At 42.5% G+C, this 19,498-nt stretch overlaps 1 protein-coding gene across 1 annotated transcript in view; it reads left to right on the top strand.

The window, feature by feature from the left end:
• Positions 1-2,641: 2,641 nt before the first annotated feature.
• Positions 2,642-19,498, top strand: part of LOC131268895 (uncharacterized) — a 101,293-nt gene continuing 84,436 nt past the window's right edge. Inside the window, exon 1 of the mRNA XM_058271190.1 lies at positions 2,642-2,702. Within this exon, the coding sequence (XP_058127173.1) occupies positions 2,642-2,702 (61 nt within the window). The remainder of the gene's footprint in view (positions 2,703-19,498) is intronic.

Raw genomic sequence — 19,498 nt, 5'->3', positions numbered from 1 at the left:
AGGGGTCATTTCGACCCATATTTTTTAAACTTCACTATTTTTTTAAGATTTTTCAAAGATTTTTTATTTGTTTATTACTTTTTGACGTTTTTGGTTTTTCGATGCATAACGCCAGTTCCCATAGTAACGTATAGCTCATAACATAGGACGGAAACAACCTAAGAAATGTTTTTAAATCCCCATCTCGATGGTTAATTTGTGGCGTTATTTTGTTATCCTAAATATATGCAATTAGTTTTTAAAGGAGGCTTTTCTGGATTTACATGAAAAAAAATAAAATAAAATAAAAGTTGAAAACTGGACTGGATTAAATTTCGATTTCAAGCGTGGTTTTTTCTTTACATCGAGCTAGCGGAATGATGGGGTACATAAAAAGTTGAAAAAAAGAACCAAAGATAGTCGACAAATATAATAGTAAGTAACAATTTATGGATTTGAAAAATCTTCAAAAATAATGAAGTTATAGCGTTTTAAAAATAGGGATTTTTTTGCTCTAAAAGAATAGGAATGATGAGAGGTACATAAAAAGTTGAAAAAAAGAACCAAAGATAGTCGACAAATATACTAGAAAGTAACAATTTGTGGATTTGAAAAATCTTCAAAAATAATGAAGTTATAGCGTTTTAAAAATAGGGATTTTTTTGCTCTAAAAGAATAGGAATGATGAGAGGTACATAAAAAGTTGAAAAAAAGAACCAAAGATAGTCAACAAATATAATAGTAAGTAACAATTTGTGGATTTGAAAAATCTTAAAAAATAATGAAGTTATAGCGTTTTAAAAATAGGGATTTTGCCCTCTAAAAACCATTCGAGTATTCTATTCGATTCCCATCCTGTTTTTTTCTTTACACCGAGCTAGAGGAATGATGAGAGGTACATAAAAAGTTGAAAAAAAAAGATCCAAAAATAGTCAACAAATATACTAGTAAGTAACAATTTGTGGATTTGAAAAATCTTCAAAAATAATGAAGTTATAGTGTTTTAAAAATAGGGATTTTTTTGCTCTAAAAGAATAGGAATGATGAGAGGTACATAAAAAGTTGAAAAAAAGAACCAAAGATAGTCGACAAATATACTAGAAAGTGAAAGTTTATGGATTTGAAAAATCTTCAAAAATAATGAAGTCATAGTGTTTTAAAAATAGGGATTTTGACCTCTAAAAACCATTCGGATATTCTATTCGATTCCCATCCTGTTTTTTTCTTTACACTGAGCTAGAGGAATGATGAGAGGTACATAAAAAGTTGAAAAAAAAGAACCAAAGATAGTCGACAAATATACTAGAAAGTAAAAGTTTATCTTCAAAAATAATGAAGTCATAGCTATTTAAAAATAGGGATTTTTTTGCATACATAAAAAGTTGAAAAAAAGAACCAAAGATAGTCGAAAAATATACTAGAAAGTAACAGTTTATGGATTTGAACGATCTTCAAAAACAATGAAGTCATAGCGTTTTAAAAATAGGGATTTTGACCGCTAAAACTATTCGGGCAAGCTTCTAAAGCAATGTGTTAAACTCTCAAATAAACATTGCATGAGCCGTCATTTGCATCGGCACTCGTATAGTAACGTCGTCACGGAACGAAAAAAGTCTCTTTTTTTGTGTTTTTTGTTTTTTATTTCAGTCTTTTTGTTTCTCGTGTAAACTTAGCATTAATAAGCTCCCTTCTTGGGGTACGATTCTTGTTGTTATCGAAACAATTCGATGGTAGATAGTTGATAACGGTTATCTCCTCTTATTATCCTCATCCATTCGGGTGTGTCCACAGGTGCAGTTGGTTCAACCGGATGTGGCTTCGAAGGGCAGGCATAGGAAAGAAACCTGGACGGCACAACCAAACATTCCGGTGCAACGCTGCTGGAGCGGGGCTCGTGCGCGAGTGCGTCTTCTGGTTATAAGCCAATTTTCAAGTGAAGCTGGGTGAGACCGCGGTCGTGTGTGTGTGCAAGTGTTGGAAGCGGAGAAAATCAAATCACTTAGCAGCAGCGGCGTGTTGGAAATTCAACCACATCAACTCTTCTATCAAACGTCAATTGATAAGTTCGGCGTACGGCCACCATTAAGGCTGTTGCGGTTGCTGTATATCTTTGGTGGGTTGGTAGGCACACCCACTCGGCCCTCCTCCCCTCCACCGTGCGTGACAAAACGGTCAGCGTGATAAAACCACCGCTTCAAGTGTAACGAGCCATTTTGTTATCCCGAATATTCTAGTGCTCAGAATAGTGCCGTGTGCGTGTGTGTCGGTGTGCGCGTGTGTGTGTGTGTGTTTGTGAGTATACGCGTGTGCACACTCGTACGTGTGGTTTTTTCTAGCATCGGGCCAAGCGCGAATGCTTCCGTGAGCAGCTTTCCACCGGAAAAGCGTACCTTCAAACTGCAGGCTCCAACGCTGAGGCGCGCGTATTTTCCGATAAGTGATTGCAAACAGAGCGAAGTGTGCTGAAGGATCTTCCCCCCGCCCCCATTCCTATCCCTCTCCCGACAAAGCCAGTCCGGAAAGCAGAGAGCTGGAACGACGCGCAAGGAAGAAACGGACCACAGTTATAGAAAGACATATTCGCAGAAGAATTCCTCGAGACGCAAAAAACACGTCACACAAACAAACGAAACAGAAAGGAACCATAACCGGGCGCACAATAATGGATAAAATTTGGATAACCTGCTTGCTATTGATTATCGCCATCATTTACGTGCAAACGAGTAAGTATAACAAGCAACAGATGCCATCCGGCGGGTTTGGGGGAAGAAATGTAGCGAGGAATGCGTTAGCAGCGTTCCTACCGTACCCCATCCTCACCCTCCCCGCAGAGGCGAGAGTGCTTCCGGCCCACGTTCCGGACGCCTGTTCGCAAATATCCCCACCAACTTCTCCCCATCCTCTTCGTCCTTTTTTCTTCTCTCCAGTTCGCAGAAGTTCGACTATTCCCGTTGAATTCCCTCGAGCTTTTCCAGCCCCGGGAAAGGGAGGAGGGACAAATGGGTAGTGGTGGTGTGCGGTTTTGTGTGTGTGTGACACGAAGGGGGGGGGGGGGGGGGGGGGGGGAAGCACACAATAAAACTACACATACTAGCAACGGACCAGGACCTGTCTCCTGTCCCAATTCCTTCCGTGCCCACCGTGTTGTGTACACACTGTTCGTTTCTCTCCTGTTTTTTTTTTGGTGTTTTCTTAACTCTTCCACGATGTTTTTTACCTGGCGGATGTGGGTTGCGGGGGTGACGGACTGGATGGCCCGTGCGAAGGAAACTGACACTCCAAAGAATTATGCTCACACGAAAGATTCCACCGGAAAGGTGGGGGAGGGGGAGGGTGGTAAAAAAACACGGAAACACACATACACTGGCATTTCAACACGTTCCTGCTCGGTGGGCAGAGTTGATACGGACCAACATGGTTTGGGTGGTGGGGCGAAGAAGATGAGAGCATGATCAAGTAAAAAAAGAGAACACGAGGGAGAGAGAGATAGCGAGAAAGAGAAATATATAGGCGAGAGAAAGAGAAATAAATGGAGGTTGGAGGATAGTGTGCGCGCTGCTGGCATGATAACATTCCGAAACGAGGACGATGTCGGGAAAATGGTGAGCGACTTGGTTTGTTTGGGCCCTTCGTTAGAGCATCGATTGTTCTGAAACCACCCCCGAAAGGCGTGTTTCTCGAGGGTTTTCCGGGGGGTGCTGGGGGAACATTCGACAGCATAGTTTGTCACTGCAGGCAACCCCCGCACACCCATCTCCCCACATCTCGCCACCCAGCACGGTTCGAATTCAAGATTGCGTTCAAATGAGCGGCAGAGCTTTCTGGACGCCACTGAACTAAAAATTCTGTCTGCTACGTGCGTGCGTGCGTGCGGGTGTGTGTGTGTGTTTGTGTGTGCGTGGGTGTGTAAATAAAGGTGTTCGTGGGGGGGTTGGCTTGGGGGAGGCGCTGCGGCAACGACGTGCTCGTTGGACGTGCCATCATTGTCTTTCCCCCAGCATGCCATCCTTCGTTTCCTAGTGCCCCTTCCTTCCTTCCTTCCTCAACAGAGCGAATCGATCGATCCGCCCCGGGGCTGGATAAGGACGAATCAACGCATCCCCCCCCCCCCCACCAAATCGCATATTCGCGCGACCACTAGCCACAACACTCATACGCAATCGTTTATGCAGGATGTCAATTCGGTAGCCCGTGGTGGTTCCGCGTGGTGGCTCGCCCCTTGGGGTTTTTTGGCAGTCTCGGAGCCTAGCTCAGGGACTGTTCGGCAGAACTAGCAAACGCTCGCGAATTCCCGCTGGGGGCACTTGCTGAAAACCACCAAACAAACTATTCCCCGGGGCGAGCCAAAACGGTGGACGCTTCAAATTGATGCTGTCGCGTTTTATTTGACGCCGAACATATGTCATCGACCTCGCGGATGCGGATTGCCTGCGGAATTCCTGCATTTCATCTATTCCGGGGCCCTCCAGACTTTCCCATTGCCCTTTATTATTCTACACTAAAAGCCAAAGTTGGACTTATTTGTTTTATAACAGCTTGTAATCCATTATATATTTTTACATTATTGTTAAACAGTTTCTATGTTCGGCAATGGAAAATAACTCTCATAAATGTAAAAGTATTCCGTCACTCAGATACATATTTTATAACAAATGTCAAATGATTTACATTGGGAATATCGGGAGAAAAATTCAACATGACGGTATAGTTCGAAGCCGCTTCGTTAATTTATGATGGGATTACGATTCAGATTGGATTTTTAATTAGCTCTACAAATGCATTAACAATATGATTTGATAGATAATTTACATTTTCTCATGTTGTTTTACATGTAAATTTAAAAATTCATCTTATTAGTCCAAAGAATCTAAAAACGATCAATCGATCAATTTGTACTGCAACGTGAAAAATAATTGGGTAACAATACTCACACTCGCAAGTGAATCCCAGGCAATTCAAACGGAAACATTATACCGAAACAATACAAAAGAAAATATATCCTATCAAGGACCTAAAGGCGAAAACTAACAATGGTAAAGCAATGTGGAAGTGTACCGAAAATCTAAGTAGAAAAACAAGTTTGGTCCTCCTCGCTGCTCATTTCAAAAAGTGGAAACTATAAGTGATAAATATAAGTGAAAAGTAATATCAGAGGTTGCTTAGGTTTACTACCTGGGCACTACCGTACTTATAAGCACTATACGAAGAAAAGTGTCGTGTTTCCAGTTGACTGAGTTACGCTGATTAGCTCAGCCCACACCGCGGAAAGAAGCTAAAGAATAGAGAAACAAAGATAGGCCCAACGGCCACCGTACATACGGATTAAAACACGACCTTTGGAGGTGCAAATTTAGTTTGAAACAGAACGAAGAAAAACTAAGCACTCGGAATGAGTGAAAAATGCGTTAATAGGGTTTGTAAATCGTAAACCGGGACCACTTAATCATTTTCGATTGGAAGCTGTAATTGATCATCTTTTAAGTGTGATCTTTTGCTTTTTCGTGGTCTAGTTATTGGAAACTTTGATCAATTTAGACTGTGACGAGGAAAATCATGTGCACGGGAAAATATACATAGTTTTGCTGGTGGCTTTTAACTTTCAGTCACACATAAAAGATTATATCGAAACAGGACAAATGAAAACAAACGCCATCTTTGAGCCTTGGTTAAAATAAGAACTGGTGGAATATTATGAAATAGCAATTTCGAAGTATGCTAAAAATAAAACTAGAACAAACATGGACGATTTCGCTTGCGAGGAATAACAAACGTAGGAATAACAAATGACAAATAAAAAGGCGTGAAATAAAAGTGATCGGTGGTTTCTTTTTCGGTCTTAGGTTTTCTACCTCATGGGTAGATCCACCGAGCATATGAATTTTGGTCGGTTCAGTCTCCTTGCTCAGCTCGAACGAATCAGCTCGAGCCAATCGGAGCAACAGCTGAGCAAGTTTGGCTCATGCGACAGAACAGCCGAACTTCACAGCACGGATGACTGTACAACGGTTGGTAACGGGTGTACAAAGTAGTGATGGGTTCTCGGAACCGCACCCACCGTCCGGAACCGCTTCCGAGCATATTTAAACCGGCTCCGATTCCGGCTTAGTAAAACCCACGATTCTGTCCGGAACCGTCCGGAGCCGTCCGGAACCGGAGCCGGAGATGGCTCCGGGTGGCTCCGGACGGTTCCAGACGGCTCCGGACGGCTCCGAATGACTCCGGCTACGGTCGGTTCCGGCTGCCGACTAGCGGCTCCGGACGGTTCCGGACGGTTCCGGACGGTTCCGGACGGCTCCGGACGGCTCCGGACGGCTCCGACGGCTCCGGCTCCGGTAGGTTCCGGAAGGTTCCGGACAGCTCCGGACGGCTCCGGTCGGTTCCGGCTGCCGACTAGCGGCTCCGGACGGCTCCGAACGGCTTCCGACGGCTCCGAACGGCTCCGGACGGCTCCGAACGGCTCCGGACGGCTCCGGCTCCGGTAGGTTCCGGAAGGTTCCGGATGGTTCCGGACGGTTCCGGACGGCTCCGACGGCTCCGGCTGTCGACTAGCGGCTCCGGGCTGTTCCGGACTGCTCCGGACGACTCTGGACGGCTCCGGACGGTTCCAAGCTCGGAGTATTGCACCTACCTTACGGAGCCGCTTCCGATATTCGTGGAGTCATTCGGAAGCGGTTCCGATTTTTTGTAGAATTTACCCATCACTAGTACAAGAAGTAGGCTGGTGCGATATGATTAAGTGATACCCTAAACATGAGTTATATTAATAATTTGGACGGGTTTGCTTTGCTTTTACGCAGAGGATTCGATAGATCAATTTTCCGATCATTTCTCTTTGTTTGTCGGAGAATTCCTTCCACGTCAAGGTAAATAAAACGTTCGATATGAACATTGAACATTGGTATTAGTAATAGACGGTACTCGAGTCGTTCCGTCGTGATGGCGTGCTACTTCCGGGATGATGAACAACGGACGTTGCGGCAGCCCGCTCTACCAGGTCCCCCGTTTTAGCGGCGTTCTTGGAGCATCAAACGGGCATGTGGCGTTAATCATGCCCTATTTTAAACTTGGCGCCTATCAATCAGCCGTGCTTGTCGTGGGGTGAAACGTTATCATTATCGCGATTCCACTTCGGGGGTTGAGTTTGTTCTTCGCCTTCGCCCACCGTCTCGGTCAACACGGAGCATTAGAAATGGTGACAGTTGGCAATGATTACGGACGATTGCGGGAAAGTGTGTGTGTGTGGGGGTGGGTTCGACAGTGAAGACCGTCTCTTCGCAGTCCCCCTCCACCACCTGCAGGAGCTCGTGTATTATGAAATCAAGCAGAATAGAGTAGGTCCTGCCGATCGAGCTAATGGTATCCTGGCTCTGGATTGCTCTTCTACCAGCAGCACTTTTCTGCTGCAGCAACCAAAAGGGAAGACGGACGCCTGGCAATGGAAAATGTCGCCGCTATTCTGGTGTCTATCCGCTGCCACTCGGTCTGAATGTTTGTGTGTCACCCAATCGATACCGTATTGAGCTCGGCACAACTCACGTTGCAGAGCGCGCAGGTGGCGGCGGAAGCGTTGCCACGCTCGGCAAGATATCGCCCCGTTCCGGATGGCGAAATCTCGTGCCCGGGAAACGGAAACACGCCGGCCCCATCAGCTCCGTTCCCGTTTGCAGCGCGTTTTCTTGATGGGCTTCTTCGCCTAGCTGGTGCTTGATGGGCTGCCGCTGCTTTGCCTGTTTGCCGTTGTTTGCCGATGCGGGTTCACTTGGCTGCCTCTGTATGTGGGAGCTGCGATGGTACGAGCAACTTGCTTTAATGCGTTTACTCTCGCTGTTATTGCCCCCGTTGGTCACCATGCGGAGGAGGAATTCGGTCCAAGTGCGTATGTTAAACGGAAGCTATGTTGAAAGTCAGAAAAATCCCTCAGTGTTCCATCTGCTACATAGAAAAAACGAATGTGTGTGTGTGTGTGCTTCCTTTTTGGTTACTACCACAACGTAGCAGTACACCTTCGCCGTAACGGAAGCTATGCAACCTTTCACCTTCCCACTTCAATGTTGCTATCAATCGGTAGGGATCTTCTTATAAGCCTCAGAGCTATTTCTTTCAACTCACTTGTTTCATACCGCGCCACAAACAGCGTTGCTATATGTGTTTTAATTACAGCTTGAGTTTTCTGCTCAGACGAGTGACACTTTCAAACCTACTGCAATCGATCAAGACTTTACAAATCGACTTCGTTTATTTACATTACTCTGTTAGATGCATAACTACCTCTTATCTCGGTTTGTACAGGCAGTTTTTCGTTCCTGGAATCATATTCAGGAAACGAAAAGAGAGTTCTTCGAACTTCGCGTTTAGAAACTAAAATATTTCAATGTATATTTCCTTATTCCATATTCTGCTGTTGATTTTGAACAAATCATAGAAATTGTAGAAAGAATGTATGTATATTTAAATCTATACATGTAGCTGCAGTCACTGTGTAAGTGTTGCGAACGAAGGCCGCATGCATCTACCCATAAGTTCTGAGCAGGACAACAATCGTGTGTGCAGTCTAGACCATATGATACCGAGGGCACGTCAATGTTCAACAACTGTAGCTGCTGAGCGATGTGTTTGTTGCCAGTTCCTGCTACACGTCCGTGTAGTTGGAAACCCTCGAACGAGTTCGGATAAGTTGGCCCATTGCCCGATGCGGCGGCCGTGTTCTCTCGTCGTGCACGGTTAACCTGTTGAAGGCGGTGGATACATGTCCACCGTGCATGAGCAGCTCACCCGTCTCGACGGGGCAACGCGTTTGGGGGACAACGATGCGAAAGAATATAATTGCAAACCTCAACCAACCCCGGAGATTTAAAACGCCACTTACGAACAGAACAATTAGTTGAAGAGCTTGATCGAGATTCGTAGAATACCAGGCATTTTCAGTAGCTGTAACGACTGCTATATAAAGTTGACACTCCAGCTACAATCTGTTGAATAAAGAGAGTGAGACGTAGTGTAAAAAAGCAGTTTTTTTTAACCATAATTAGAAATTTGGTACTTAATATGAGATCAGAAGATAGGTTATCAACCTGGCTAGAAGTTTAGAATATGTGGCAATGATTCATTGCTTTCATCTATGTATATTAGGCACAATTGTGCTTCCAACGCGTTTTTGAAGCTCAAACCAGAACTTAATAATTGCGTTGTTGTGCAACTTTTGGGTTTGACAGTTCCCGAAAGCAGTCAATGGAACGTCATTAATTTTTTGTTGTTGTAAAGAGCTTTTGTTCTTGCTGTTGTATTCGGGTTCGTTTGTTTGTTTTATGGCTCATCTGATAAAGTATACCTGAAGTGTAGTATGTTTGTTGAATTGAATTCGGGAATTTGGGTAAGTATGGTGCTACAATTCTTTAGAATTCGCTTTGTGGTGTGCAAAAACATTTAGTGTTAAGAAGCTTCAAGTTAAGTGTCACAAAGAAGTTGCTATCAGTATCAGTTACTGTGGGTTTTATACAAAGCAGTTAGAAACTAAAGGACAGTGTAGATAACTTTTCTCCAAGCTAAAACAGCCCGGAAGTTCAAAGTGAGTTTCATGCGGAGCGCTAATACACAAAAGTGACCAAAATGGTTTTGTCGGAGAGTGAAAAAAGCTTTCGATCAAATCCACTTAAAGCAACCGATGCGATGTGATTAGTGATTTACTTACTGCAATTTCATTACACATATTGCTGGAAATTGTCGAATAGTAGTGTTGGGCAGTATGGTGTAAAACATCATGTGTGTAAACTGTGTGAATGTGCCGGCTACATTGGTATTTTTGATGAGTTTGTGCTTTGTATCATAACCGTGTGGTCTGGTACTAGACGAAGTTCTGGTGACGCTTATAAAAATCGTATCTTACTGAGATGTAATATTGGTAATACTTAGCTGATTATCAAAGCTGCTTATAAATTTGTCATATTTTTTTTATCTCTTAACTGGAGCATTCATTGTAGGCGATTTTAACCAATACATACGTTTTTTCACATTTCTCATCGCATTTTACTTTTCAATCACTCTCATATCCAACCCAGGAGATCAAGGTTCCATTTTCATCGGGAGGTACAATAATTTTTTGGTTAGGAATTGATTATTTTATTTATCCATAATAGTGTAATATGTTAGGACTTGTCAAAAAAAAAAAAATGATGCAATCGAAGATCTCGATTTCTTAATTTTATTAAAGATATCTCTAATTCTCAGAACTTTTGGATTAAAAAGTGGGGAAAAGAGACTATGTATGCCATTTTGTCTAATTCATGGTTACGGCTGTTGTTAGTGTTGGTGTCAATGAAACTCGAGTTGACTATCGGTAACATGACGAGGTGATATTACATGATAAGCAAAGATTATCAAATCAAAACGTCACACTCTCGCTTTATATGTGTTCCAGTTGAGAGTTCTTACTCAACTGGCTCATTTATTTTTTCTTCAACGCTTATTCATACATGTATCCTGCTTCCCTTTCAATTTCTTTCTCTCTACCTCTGTCTCTCTTCATATCCCTCTAAGTCCCTACAATATTGTTGATATGTTGAATATCAGTTTGATGTCACTCATTCGCAAAACACGAAAAGCAATAGTATCATTGAAGAAGCAAAGAAATAAGAAGTGGTACGAAACACTCACGATCTTAAAAGCAACGGTATTAGCAAAGAAATACAAGTCATAAGCAACACTATCTCAGAACGGGAATCAATGAATGTTCATCAAGTTAGGAAAACCCATTAACCATCTTCGCTCAGCCGATTTCAAGTACCTGCTCAAGTGGTTCTACTACAATTCGCTACCAATTGCAAATATGTGCGCTTTTCTTATTAATTGTGTATCGTTCGAGAAAGTGTTTTATTTTGTGACTTATATTTGGTGGATTTGGCGTTCGCATAGAATGTTAGTTTGTTGGAAAACCTAAGTGTATTCCAGTGGTGTAATAAAATGTGGATAGTAATGTTTTATTGCAATGCTCAATGGCAATGTGGGTGTAAATTTATGGAAAACATTCCATCCTATCAGAATCAATCCAAAGGGCTTAAATCGGTACCGAAACCAAAGCAAGTGGCCTCACTATTGGGGAACCTGAACACAGATGGGAAAAGTACTTAATGGGTATGTATTACCGAAGACGGCCGTCACACCAGTGATGATGCAGAAGAAATAGAAAGAGAGAAAAGGAGAGAGAAAGTTAGAGGTGTTCGACGAAGAAGAATGGGGGAAGCCATAGACCCATAAAAAAATAGTACCAATGGGTAGGGTATTAGCAATAGCAAGGGCATACTCTGCAAATATCCCGAAGAAAAGGATCAGGGTAGATTAGGGATGGACGATTTACCAGGAGACTTTCATAACGCGAGAAGGCAAGTTGCCCAGCGCCCAAAGAAACGGCCAATTGACGGCAGTGACAAACGGCCATGCCAGTGTGAAATTTGACAGTGTCGGAAATTTAATTAAAATTATTTTGGCCTGCCATGGCCAACCGGCGATACGCTTGCGAGTTGGTTGCCGCGTGCCACCCAGACGAATACGCGCCTTTAACGAACTTCTTCCGCGTCTCAAGAGTCAGTGTAGGCGGTGGAAGAGCAAGAGGAGAAGTCCGGAGTGCCATCCCGTTGCTGCCCGCGAGCTCGAAGCGGTTCGACAGCAATTCATTAAGGACGGCAAACCAGGCTGTCCGTTTTCCCGCTTGAAGGTCCCACCGTTGGAAAAAATTCTTTCCCATCCCCATTTTGGCACGAAGTAAGCCTTCCGTCCAGCTTCCCTGGCAGGGTAACATAAAGTGTTTCAGCAGTTCTTTCACTGCCGCCCTTCAATAAGAAATGTCAGACTTGAGAGGAAAAACACCGACATCACAAACGTGCCGGGTTCTTATCCCTCAAGCGCAGGCCCTGCCGTTCGGAATCTTCCACAGAACGCCCGCTACCTTTGTTTTCTTTATTATATAATAATTTATAATCGTCAAATCATGTTTGCTTTGACGTGGGACGTAACGGCTGAGGGACAGTACCACAAGGAAAACGGCTAGGTTGTTTATTTGAAAGGAGTCTTTTTAAACATATAAATATAAAGTCTTACACAAAGGATAATGTAATCTGTCCAACAACGACCCAGACTTAGAAACTTCATGTATGTGGTTTGCTTGAAAAGACAGTTGGGCATGCGGTACCCAGTAAGCTTATATTGTTTAACCTATAAAAGCCGTTCAAATAAACGGTTGAATAGGATTTAAAAAAAAACTGTTAAAACTGTTGTTGAATGTAATATTTTGTCAAAATGTTCAAGGAATATTTAATGCTCTATACTGAAAGAATAATTAAGTGTAGCTTTCATCGCAGCCTAAAATGCTTTATAATTTGACAAGCAATGCTCAAATGCGGTCTACTGTTTTGCTTCTTTCAAGTTTTATTCTAGCGTTCTTTATTTGCTGCAACTTCTTTGTACAAGACAAACACTGGTAGTCTGATACTGAAATCTACTTGCGTCTGTTTTCAGATCTACATCTCATTGAAGATAAACGTATTACTCATACAACAGTTAAAAAAATCTTATGTGTTCATCAAATCTTCATTAAATTAAATCAAATTAAGAAAACACTTAACTTATGCGTATGCTTGTTTGACATTATGAATCAACTTTGAGTGAAATTTTAATTTAATATCTGAATATTTAAACAAGTTGCTTGAACTATTGTGTCTTAAGCATTCTTGAGTTTTTTATTTGTTCAGAATCGAAAAAAATCTTAATGGTCTCTGATTGACTAGTTAGCATTACTTCGGTTTTTTTTTATGTTGTAATATTTTACAAACTTTGACAGAAACCAGCAACTTTAACATTCCGGAGCTGTCGGATAACCGCTTTTAAGTAGATACCTAAAGGTACTTCATTGATCCGAAGCAGTTGAAGCGGTGCAGAAAGGTGGGAAGCAAATTCTTCCACGTGCTAGTTAGACAGTGTACCCTCGCACGGTGGTATTCTCCCGGCTCGCGGGCGTGCTTCCGGTGGATTAAGGACATCGAAGATGGCAAGGTCTCGGTTTGATTAGGGCCGCGACGAAAAACTTGGATGAGCGTTTCTCTTTTTTTCAACTTACAAAAAGTTGTGTCTGGGTACAATGAAGGAAAACTCGAGGTTAAAAAAGTAGGCGGAAAGCCAGGATTTTACCAAAATCATTCTGTCTAAGTTGGGGGTATTGCGCCGGGCCAACCACAGTGTGGCTTCACTTCGGCAAAGAAGCAATCGGAAAGTAGTAGAAAGTACTGTTTTTACGCTAAACTGACTGTAACGGCGCAAAGGGAAGGAGTAATTAGTCCAGGTGTGGCGGTGAAGCCGTACAAAAACCTGAGGAGGCAGAGATCCAGGTCTTTTATGGATAGGTCTTTTGGAAGGCGTTCCCACTTCCTATTCTGAATTCTACGTTGTGTGAAATTGATCTACTTGTAGCTATAGTTTAACACAATTGGTTGCTTGAAAGACTGTTGTTTTACATGAGCCGGATCAATTAATACCCAGTGATGAATCATATAATTAAATTTCTTATTTTTTTACCGTATATTTGTTAGCTAAAACTATAAAACATTTTTTTCTTAACTTTATAAGTATTTGCTTTACGAAAAGTATGACTAATGTTGCAAATTATTTCACTAAATTGTGTATGTAAGTAACTATTGTCAAAAAGCTTTAGTTTTGTTCTCGATTTATAAAGAGGAATCGATGGAATAAGTAAATAAATCATAAAATTTAGTGCCTTAAGGACAAGAATGTGCGTTTTATAAGCAAAATTAATTTTAGTGTTATTCTTAGATGTTCTTGTTTGTTGACGGAATAGATAAAATATAACAATATTGACAAAATATAACAATATAGAATTGTAAAACCTAAGCATCGAACATGATCGTGCTGCTTGTTTTGTGTAATATTCTGTCTCTTAGGCCCTTTGTGAGGCAACGAGCTCGTTTGTCATCAAATGTTTGCTCGTATCGATGAGACGTGCCTGTTGCTGTGCTTTTTATACCATAATTGCGTACGAGTGAAACCGAGCTAACTACTCATTCTCCGAGGTACGGTTGAGTTTATTTTAGCTCGTCGAGCTTTATTCCGTAAGCCGTGTTCGACACATGGGTTTGGGTGGGTGTAACGAGGCGGTTGAGCAGTGTGCTGGAGAAGGAAGGCTAAAGGAAAGGGTTGGAAATGGTACACAGCAGCAACAGAATGCGCGACCGTGGCGGTTGTTATTGGGGGTCGCCGACTGTGACGTGTGCATTTATGGTCCAATTTAATCATGTTTTGTTCCTGGCCCAACACGAATTCCCAAAGGCTGCTAGCGCAACAACATTGGTGCACCATCCCTGCCACCGCCGTCCTCCCCGTTGGATGTCCTTCGATGCGTTGGAAACCCCTGTCATCGCGCGCGTTCGTTTATTTGCGTATTCATGCATATGATGGAACGAACGAGTTGATTAACGGTGCCGATGAATAAATAAATCCAATAAAACGAGAAGGGTTATTCAGGAAATGGGTGGACATTGGCAGCATAAGGGTGCTCGGTCTGCCTCTTCTTTGCTTCCTTTTTGGTGTTCTCCCACAGTTGACTCAATTGGATTTAAAATAATGTTTGCTGGCATGAAAAGTTGAGCATACAATTACCTACCCTTTCCACCGAGAAACAGAAAAAGTGATAAAGTTCTTCTTCAAGATTCAAGAATGTTTCAATTAGCTTATTTTGACATTTGTTTGATCGCCGGAAGCCTCTATCTGTAGTTTTTTCTTAGTGGATAAAATCATTATCGACTTTGTTGTTACGCCTGAAGAAAAGTGAGTCAGTTTGATTTATGTATTTTGCAAAACTTGTTAATCCATTTTTTCCACAAGAAAAGAAGACCTCGTTACAGTGGAAATTTAACTTATACTTTAGAACTTTAGATGTTTAGTAAATTAAACAATTAAACAATTAAACAATTAAACTGATGACACGTATGAGTTAGACTTAAGAAATATTTTTACCTTTCCGCTAAAAACTCATTTATTTCTAAGGACATTTAAATTACCAGCGAACTTGACAGGTACAAGACTGGTTTTGTTTTGCTGATTTGATTTGATGATTTATCAAATTTGTGAGAGCTGAAACGATAAATTTCAATTTTCCTTGCTTTTAATCAACTAAACTAGCAAATATATGTAATGTTATGCCTGGAGTTGGATACAACTAGGCTTTTGGACGAAATTCGACTTCATTTGAGCCTGACTAATCGAAAATTTACAGCTTTGTGCCTTCATCTATTGCATGGTTTATTTTTGATGCAATGGTATTCTCTTATTGAAACGAATATTTCCTACTTCGTTCTACAGGATACTCACGTCCTGGCGGCAGTAATCAATGCACGGTCGAATCCGATGTCTTAAAAGCTCTGCTTCAATTTGTCTAGCCTTCGAACTTGCTGCGCTTTTCCGCGTCTAGTGATGGACGGGCTACTGGCGAGCACCTTCTCCGGTGTTCTTATACCCTAAGCAACGTATCCTGTCAGCGTTCGGCACAGTTTTTAAGCTGTATAACAGGCTCGCCATACAGCTCAGCTACCTTGTGGTGCATCCTTCTAGATATATGTCACGCATACACACTAGTGATGTGCGCTCTGAGTGAGAATGAGTGAGTGATTCGAATCCTTATATTGAATGAACGATCTAAATCCTAACGGATAGTTTTTGTGACTCCCTTTGATTTGAATCCTTAACTGGGATTCGAATCCCAAAAGAATGAACGAGTTGGTAAAAGAGTCGCTAGTCGCCATAGAGATTCGAATCCCAAGTTTTGATTCGAATCCCAGTTTGGGATCACTACATGGGCGACTTTTTTGTCAACTCGTTCATTCTTTTGGGTTTCGAATCCCATTTAGTGATTCCTAAACTGGGATTCGAATCACAACTTGGGATTCGAATCTCTATGGCGACTAGTGACTCTCTTACCCACTCGTTCATTCTTTTGGGATTCGAATCCCAGTTAAGGTTTCAAATCACCTCGAAGGTTAATAAATCATTTTACACGTTTTAAATCACAAAAGAGTGACTTAAAGATTCGAATCATCGTTATGATTATTCACTCTGATTCAAATCTCTAAAAAGAGTTGTTATTCTCATCACTAATACACACCACAATTTCGTGAGTAGAGTGAGGTCCGTTATATAGAACATTTAGCGCATGGGAAAAGCATGCTAGATTTCCTCAGTTTGAAGAGCTCATAGTAGGCACGAATACCCTGAAACGACTCGTCTACTGATTTACTGCTGGCTAGCCAGACCTGTTCCACTGTCAGTGCCACCGAAAAGCAGGTACTTTGTATTCGTCGCATTGATCATAAATCCAATCCTCGAAGTTTCGCGTTTTAGTTGGGTTTACGCCACGCACACCGAAACGTTGATGTCTATATCGACCGCAAAGTCGAAGAATGGGCCGGAGTGGGTGAAAACTCGTGTCACGGATGTCAAACCTCGCGCTGGCTTGTGGCACCTTCCAGAGCGATGTAAAACAGAAGGCAGGAGCATCCATCACCTTGCCTCTGACCCTCATGAGATTCCGAATGGTTCCGGCCGTAGGAAGCTGTACTGCCGCATGTTCTTCCCGTTGCCACGGCCCTTCTACAGGAGCTGCCGACGGGTGAAGTTCTGATCGGTGGAGGGTGGAGCCTTACAACTTATCCAGCTACCGACGAAATCTGTACCAAGGGGCGCTAGTTGGCGAAGGAGTATTTGCGATAGGATTTTGTAGGCTGCATTGGGAATGGCTGTGATGGCTCAAAAGTTGGTACAGCCCGTCCTGCCACCTTTCATGTACAGCTTCCAGCCCCTCCGGTATTTTCTCTTGCCTCCAAATTTGCCCAAACCATCTGGGTTCAACACCTACCACTGCCTGCTTCCGCTCATCCTTCGCTCGGCCGCGATAATGTGACCCTCTTCGTATCGACACATTGTGATGTTTGAAGTATTTGTGTTAGCAAATGTTAGTTTTGTTATACATCGATATGCTGTTCGAATTAGTGAGTAAAAACTATTGTTTTGATAGTTTGCTGGTAGCTGTGATAAAGTCGTTATGTATTTTGTGCAGCTACTAAACGTAAAATAGCAGCGTAAATTATAGAAAATGATGCTATACGGCCCATATGAGGAGGCTGCCTGCCATACTTTGGTAAATATAAAAATGAAAAGAAGACGAGTAAGTTTTTTTCCCCACTTTTAGTTGTCCTAGAGTGGTGGTAAATTCCAATTAATGTTGATAATCCAGAGAATATAAGGGGTATTGGTAAATATGGTGGTGGATCTTATATGGGCAAGGTAGGATGCTGTGTGGTTAGTTAGAGTAGACGCACACTTCATGCGCGATGAATAGTAAAAATTTCATCGAGGTTCAAGAATCACTATAAACGCCTTTCTTTGTATATTTCGCCGGAAAAGGTTGATATTTCAGCAAAGTAATGCTGCGGTCGGTACCATCACCGAAATGAGGGGTTGGTTCAATCCCCATAAAGATGCAAGATTTTTGGGTTGGTCGGTTATGTTCTTTTACGCATTTATGCCATTTATGGATTATTACAAAGCGGTCGGAACAATTAAAATATCTTAGGAAGTTGCTCTGTGGTTGGAGAAACAACCGAAATTTTCGTCTTGTTATGCTCTGTTCCTTTTTTAATACTTTCCTTTTCCTTTGACAGGTGCTGTTTAGAGCAAGTACGGAATCGCAGAAATTAATACGGTTTTTTTTTAATGTTAGTCATTTTTAGAATGACAGTATTAATATTGCATAGGTCTATTACACTTGTTGCTTGCTTCGTTTCAATCTGTCTAACAGCTCGAATATTTCCTAAACCTGGAATCAAAGTTGTTACAGCTGTGAGTTGATTTTTATAACATTTTCGGTGAGTTATACTAAAACCTACAGATCTTAAATTAGTTTTCCTGTCAGCATTTGCTACATTTGTCCACAATACGGGCTTCAGGAGCGCAAGCCATGCGAAGTAGCAGCTACAATGATGCGGTGGCTTGAACAACGAAGTTGTTGGAACGAACGTTAAGCAAGACCAGTCGTCGCCGTATCAGTTCAAACACATTAACTCTGTTTAACGACGAAAACATGTTCGAAGCGTCTTTTTGGACGGTATTTGGCGTTTTCTCCAAGGTTTGTGTCAATTAGGAACCGCGAAGGGGTGCGGTGTCCCATCTTATGGTTGTTTCCCATTCCGTCGCTATTAGCGCCCTACCCGCGGCGCTGTCTGCTTCCGCAGGAACCACCATTGAGGCCGTCAAACGTAGCGCTGGCTAAGTATTTCGTTGGTGCTGTTTCGTGGTTTTTCGCTTTATTACGGTTGTTACTATGCGCCGGAAAAAGGATTGCGGCGCGTGTAGGGCGTCGTTACACTAGGGAGTGTGTTATGTGACGGTTGAGATAGCTGGCTTCTTACCGGTCGATGTATGGTGCGTGGCAGCGCGCGTCTTGCAAAGTCATAATTTATAAATCTAGTCTCTGCTTTTTAACGCTTCTTCCTCGGCGACGTTCGACTTGCCGGGACATCGCACCGTCCGGTGATCGTAAAAGAGAATGGTTCTTGGAATCAAAGTTATTAAATTGTGAATAAAAATCTCACCAGCACCAAAGCACCGAAAACATGTTGCGTAGCGCGTTTGCGTGGTGTGTAAGTGCCTTGCTCCTGCCTGCATCTTGCTGTGACCTTCGGGCCTTCCGCAGACAACACTTTTACGGGCGTTTAGTGAGGCAGAACAAAAAAAGCATGTACAAGTGCTTTCCGTTTCATTTTATGCTTCATGCTTTTCTTCCCTCTTTCTCGTTTTGTTGTACTGTTGTAAAAGTAAAAAATAAAATATAAAGTATAATAAAAAAGCAAACGAAGTGTGAGCACACTTGGTTTTCTTTCCGTACGTGCGCGCACCAAATGGTAGAAAAGACTTCCTCTTTCGAGATGAAGCCAAATAATTTCCTCTCAGCGTAGCGTGCGACGGGGAGGGGTGGTGATGGAGGTGCGAAAATGTAATCGTCTTGTTGTTACTGGTTGTAAGCGAACAAAGCTATGAAAAAGAAAGGGACATAAGTCGTACAATGAGAGCCTCTGTAAAAAAGGCAGGAAGAGAAAAAAAAAACATTCGGTTGGCATGCAGCGCACATAACCTTTAATGCTACTGTGACGAAGGAAATAAAGGAGGCATAGCGAGGAGGGGATTTTAAAAATAAGACTGCAAAAGCACAGACGGTGGAAAACGCAATTGATTACATTCGTGTGCCCTTTCTGGCCCGTCCCCGACCACTCCACTCACCCAGTCCCGCTTGGTCGCGGTTTAGTTGTTTTCTTGGGCGCGAAAATACTCTCATCGTTCAGCGAGGGTTTTTCACCTAGCTTCGGGTTGCAAAACTCCCTCTTTCAGGCAGGCAGCTTAATCGAAGAAGCCACTTGACGGATTTTTGCCGCAACAGCTCGGATCGGCACTGTTGAATTTGTGATTTCTG

This window comes from Anopheles coustani, chromosome X (assembly GCF_943734705.1).
Source record: "Anopheles coustani chromosome X, idAnoCousDA_361_x.2, whole genome shotgun sequence".
NCBI classification, from domain to species: domain Eukaryota; kingdom Metazoa; phylum Arthropoda; class Insecta; order Diptera; family Culicidae; genus Anopheles; species Anopheles coustani.
The sequence above is the reverse complement of the archived record's forward strand: the minus strand, read 5'-3'. Positions and strand labels throughout refer to the sequence as shown.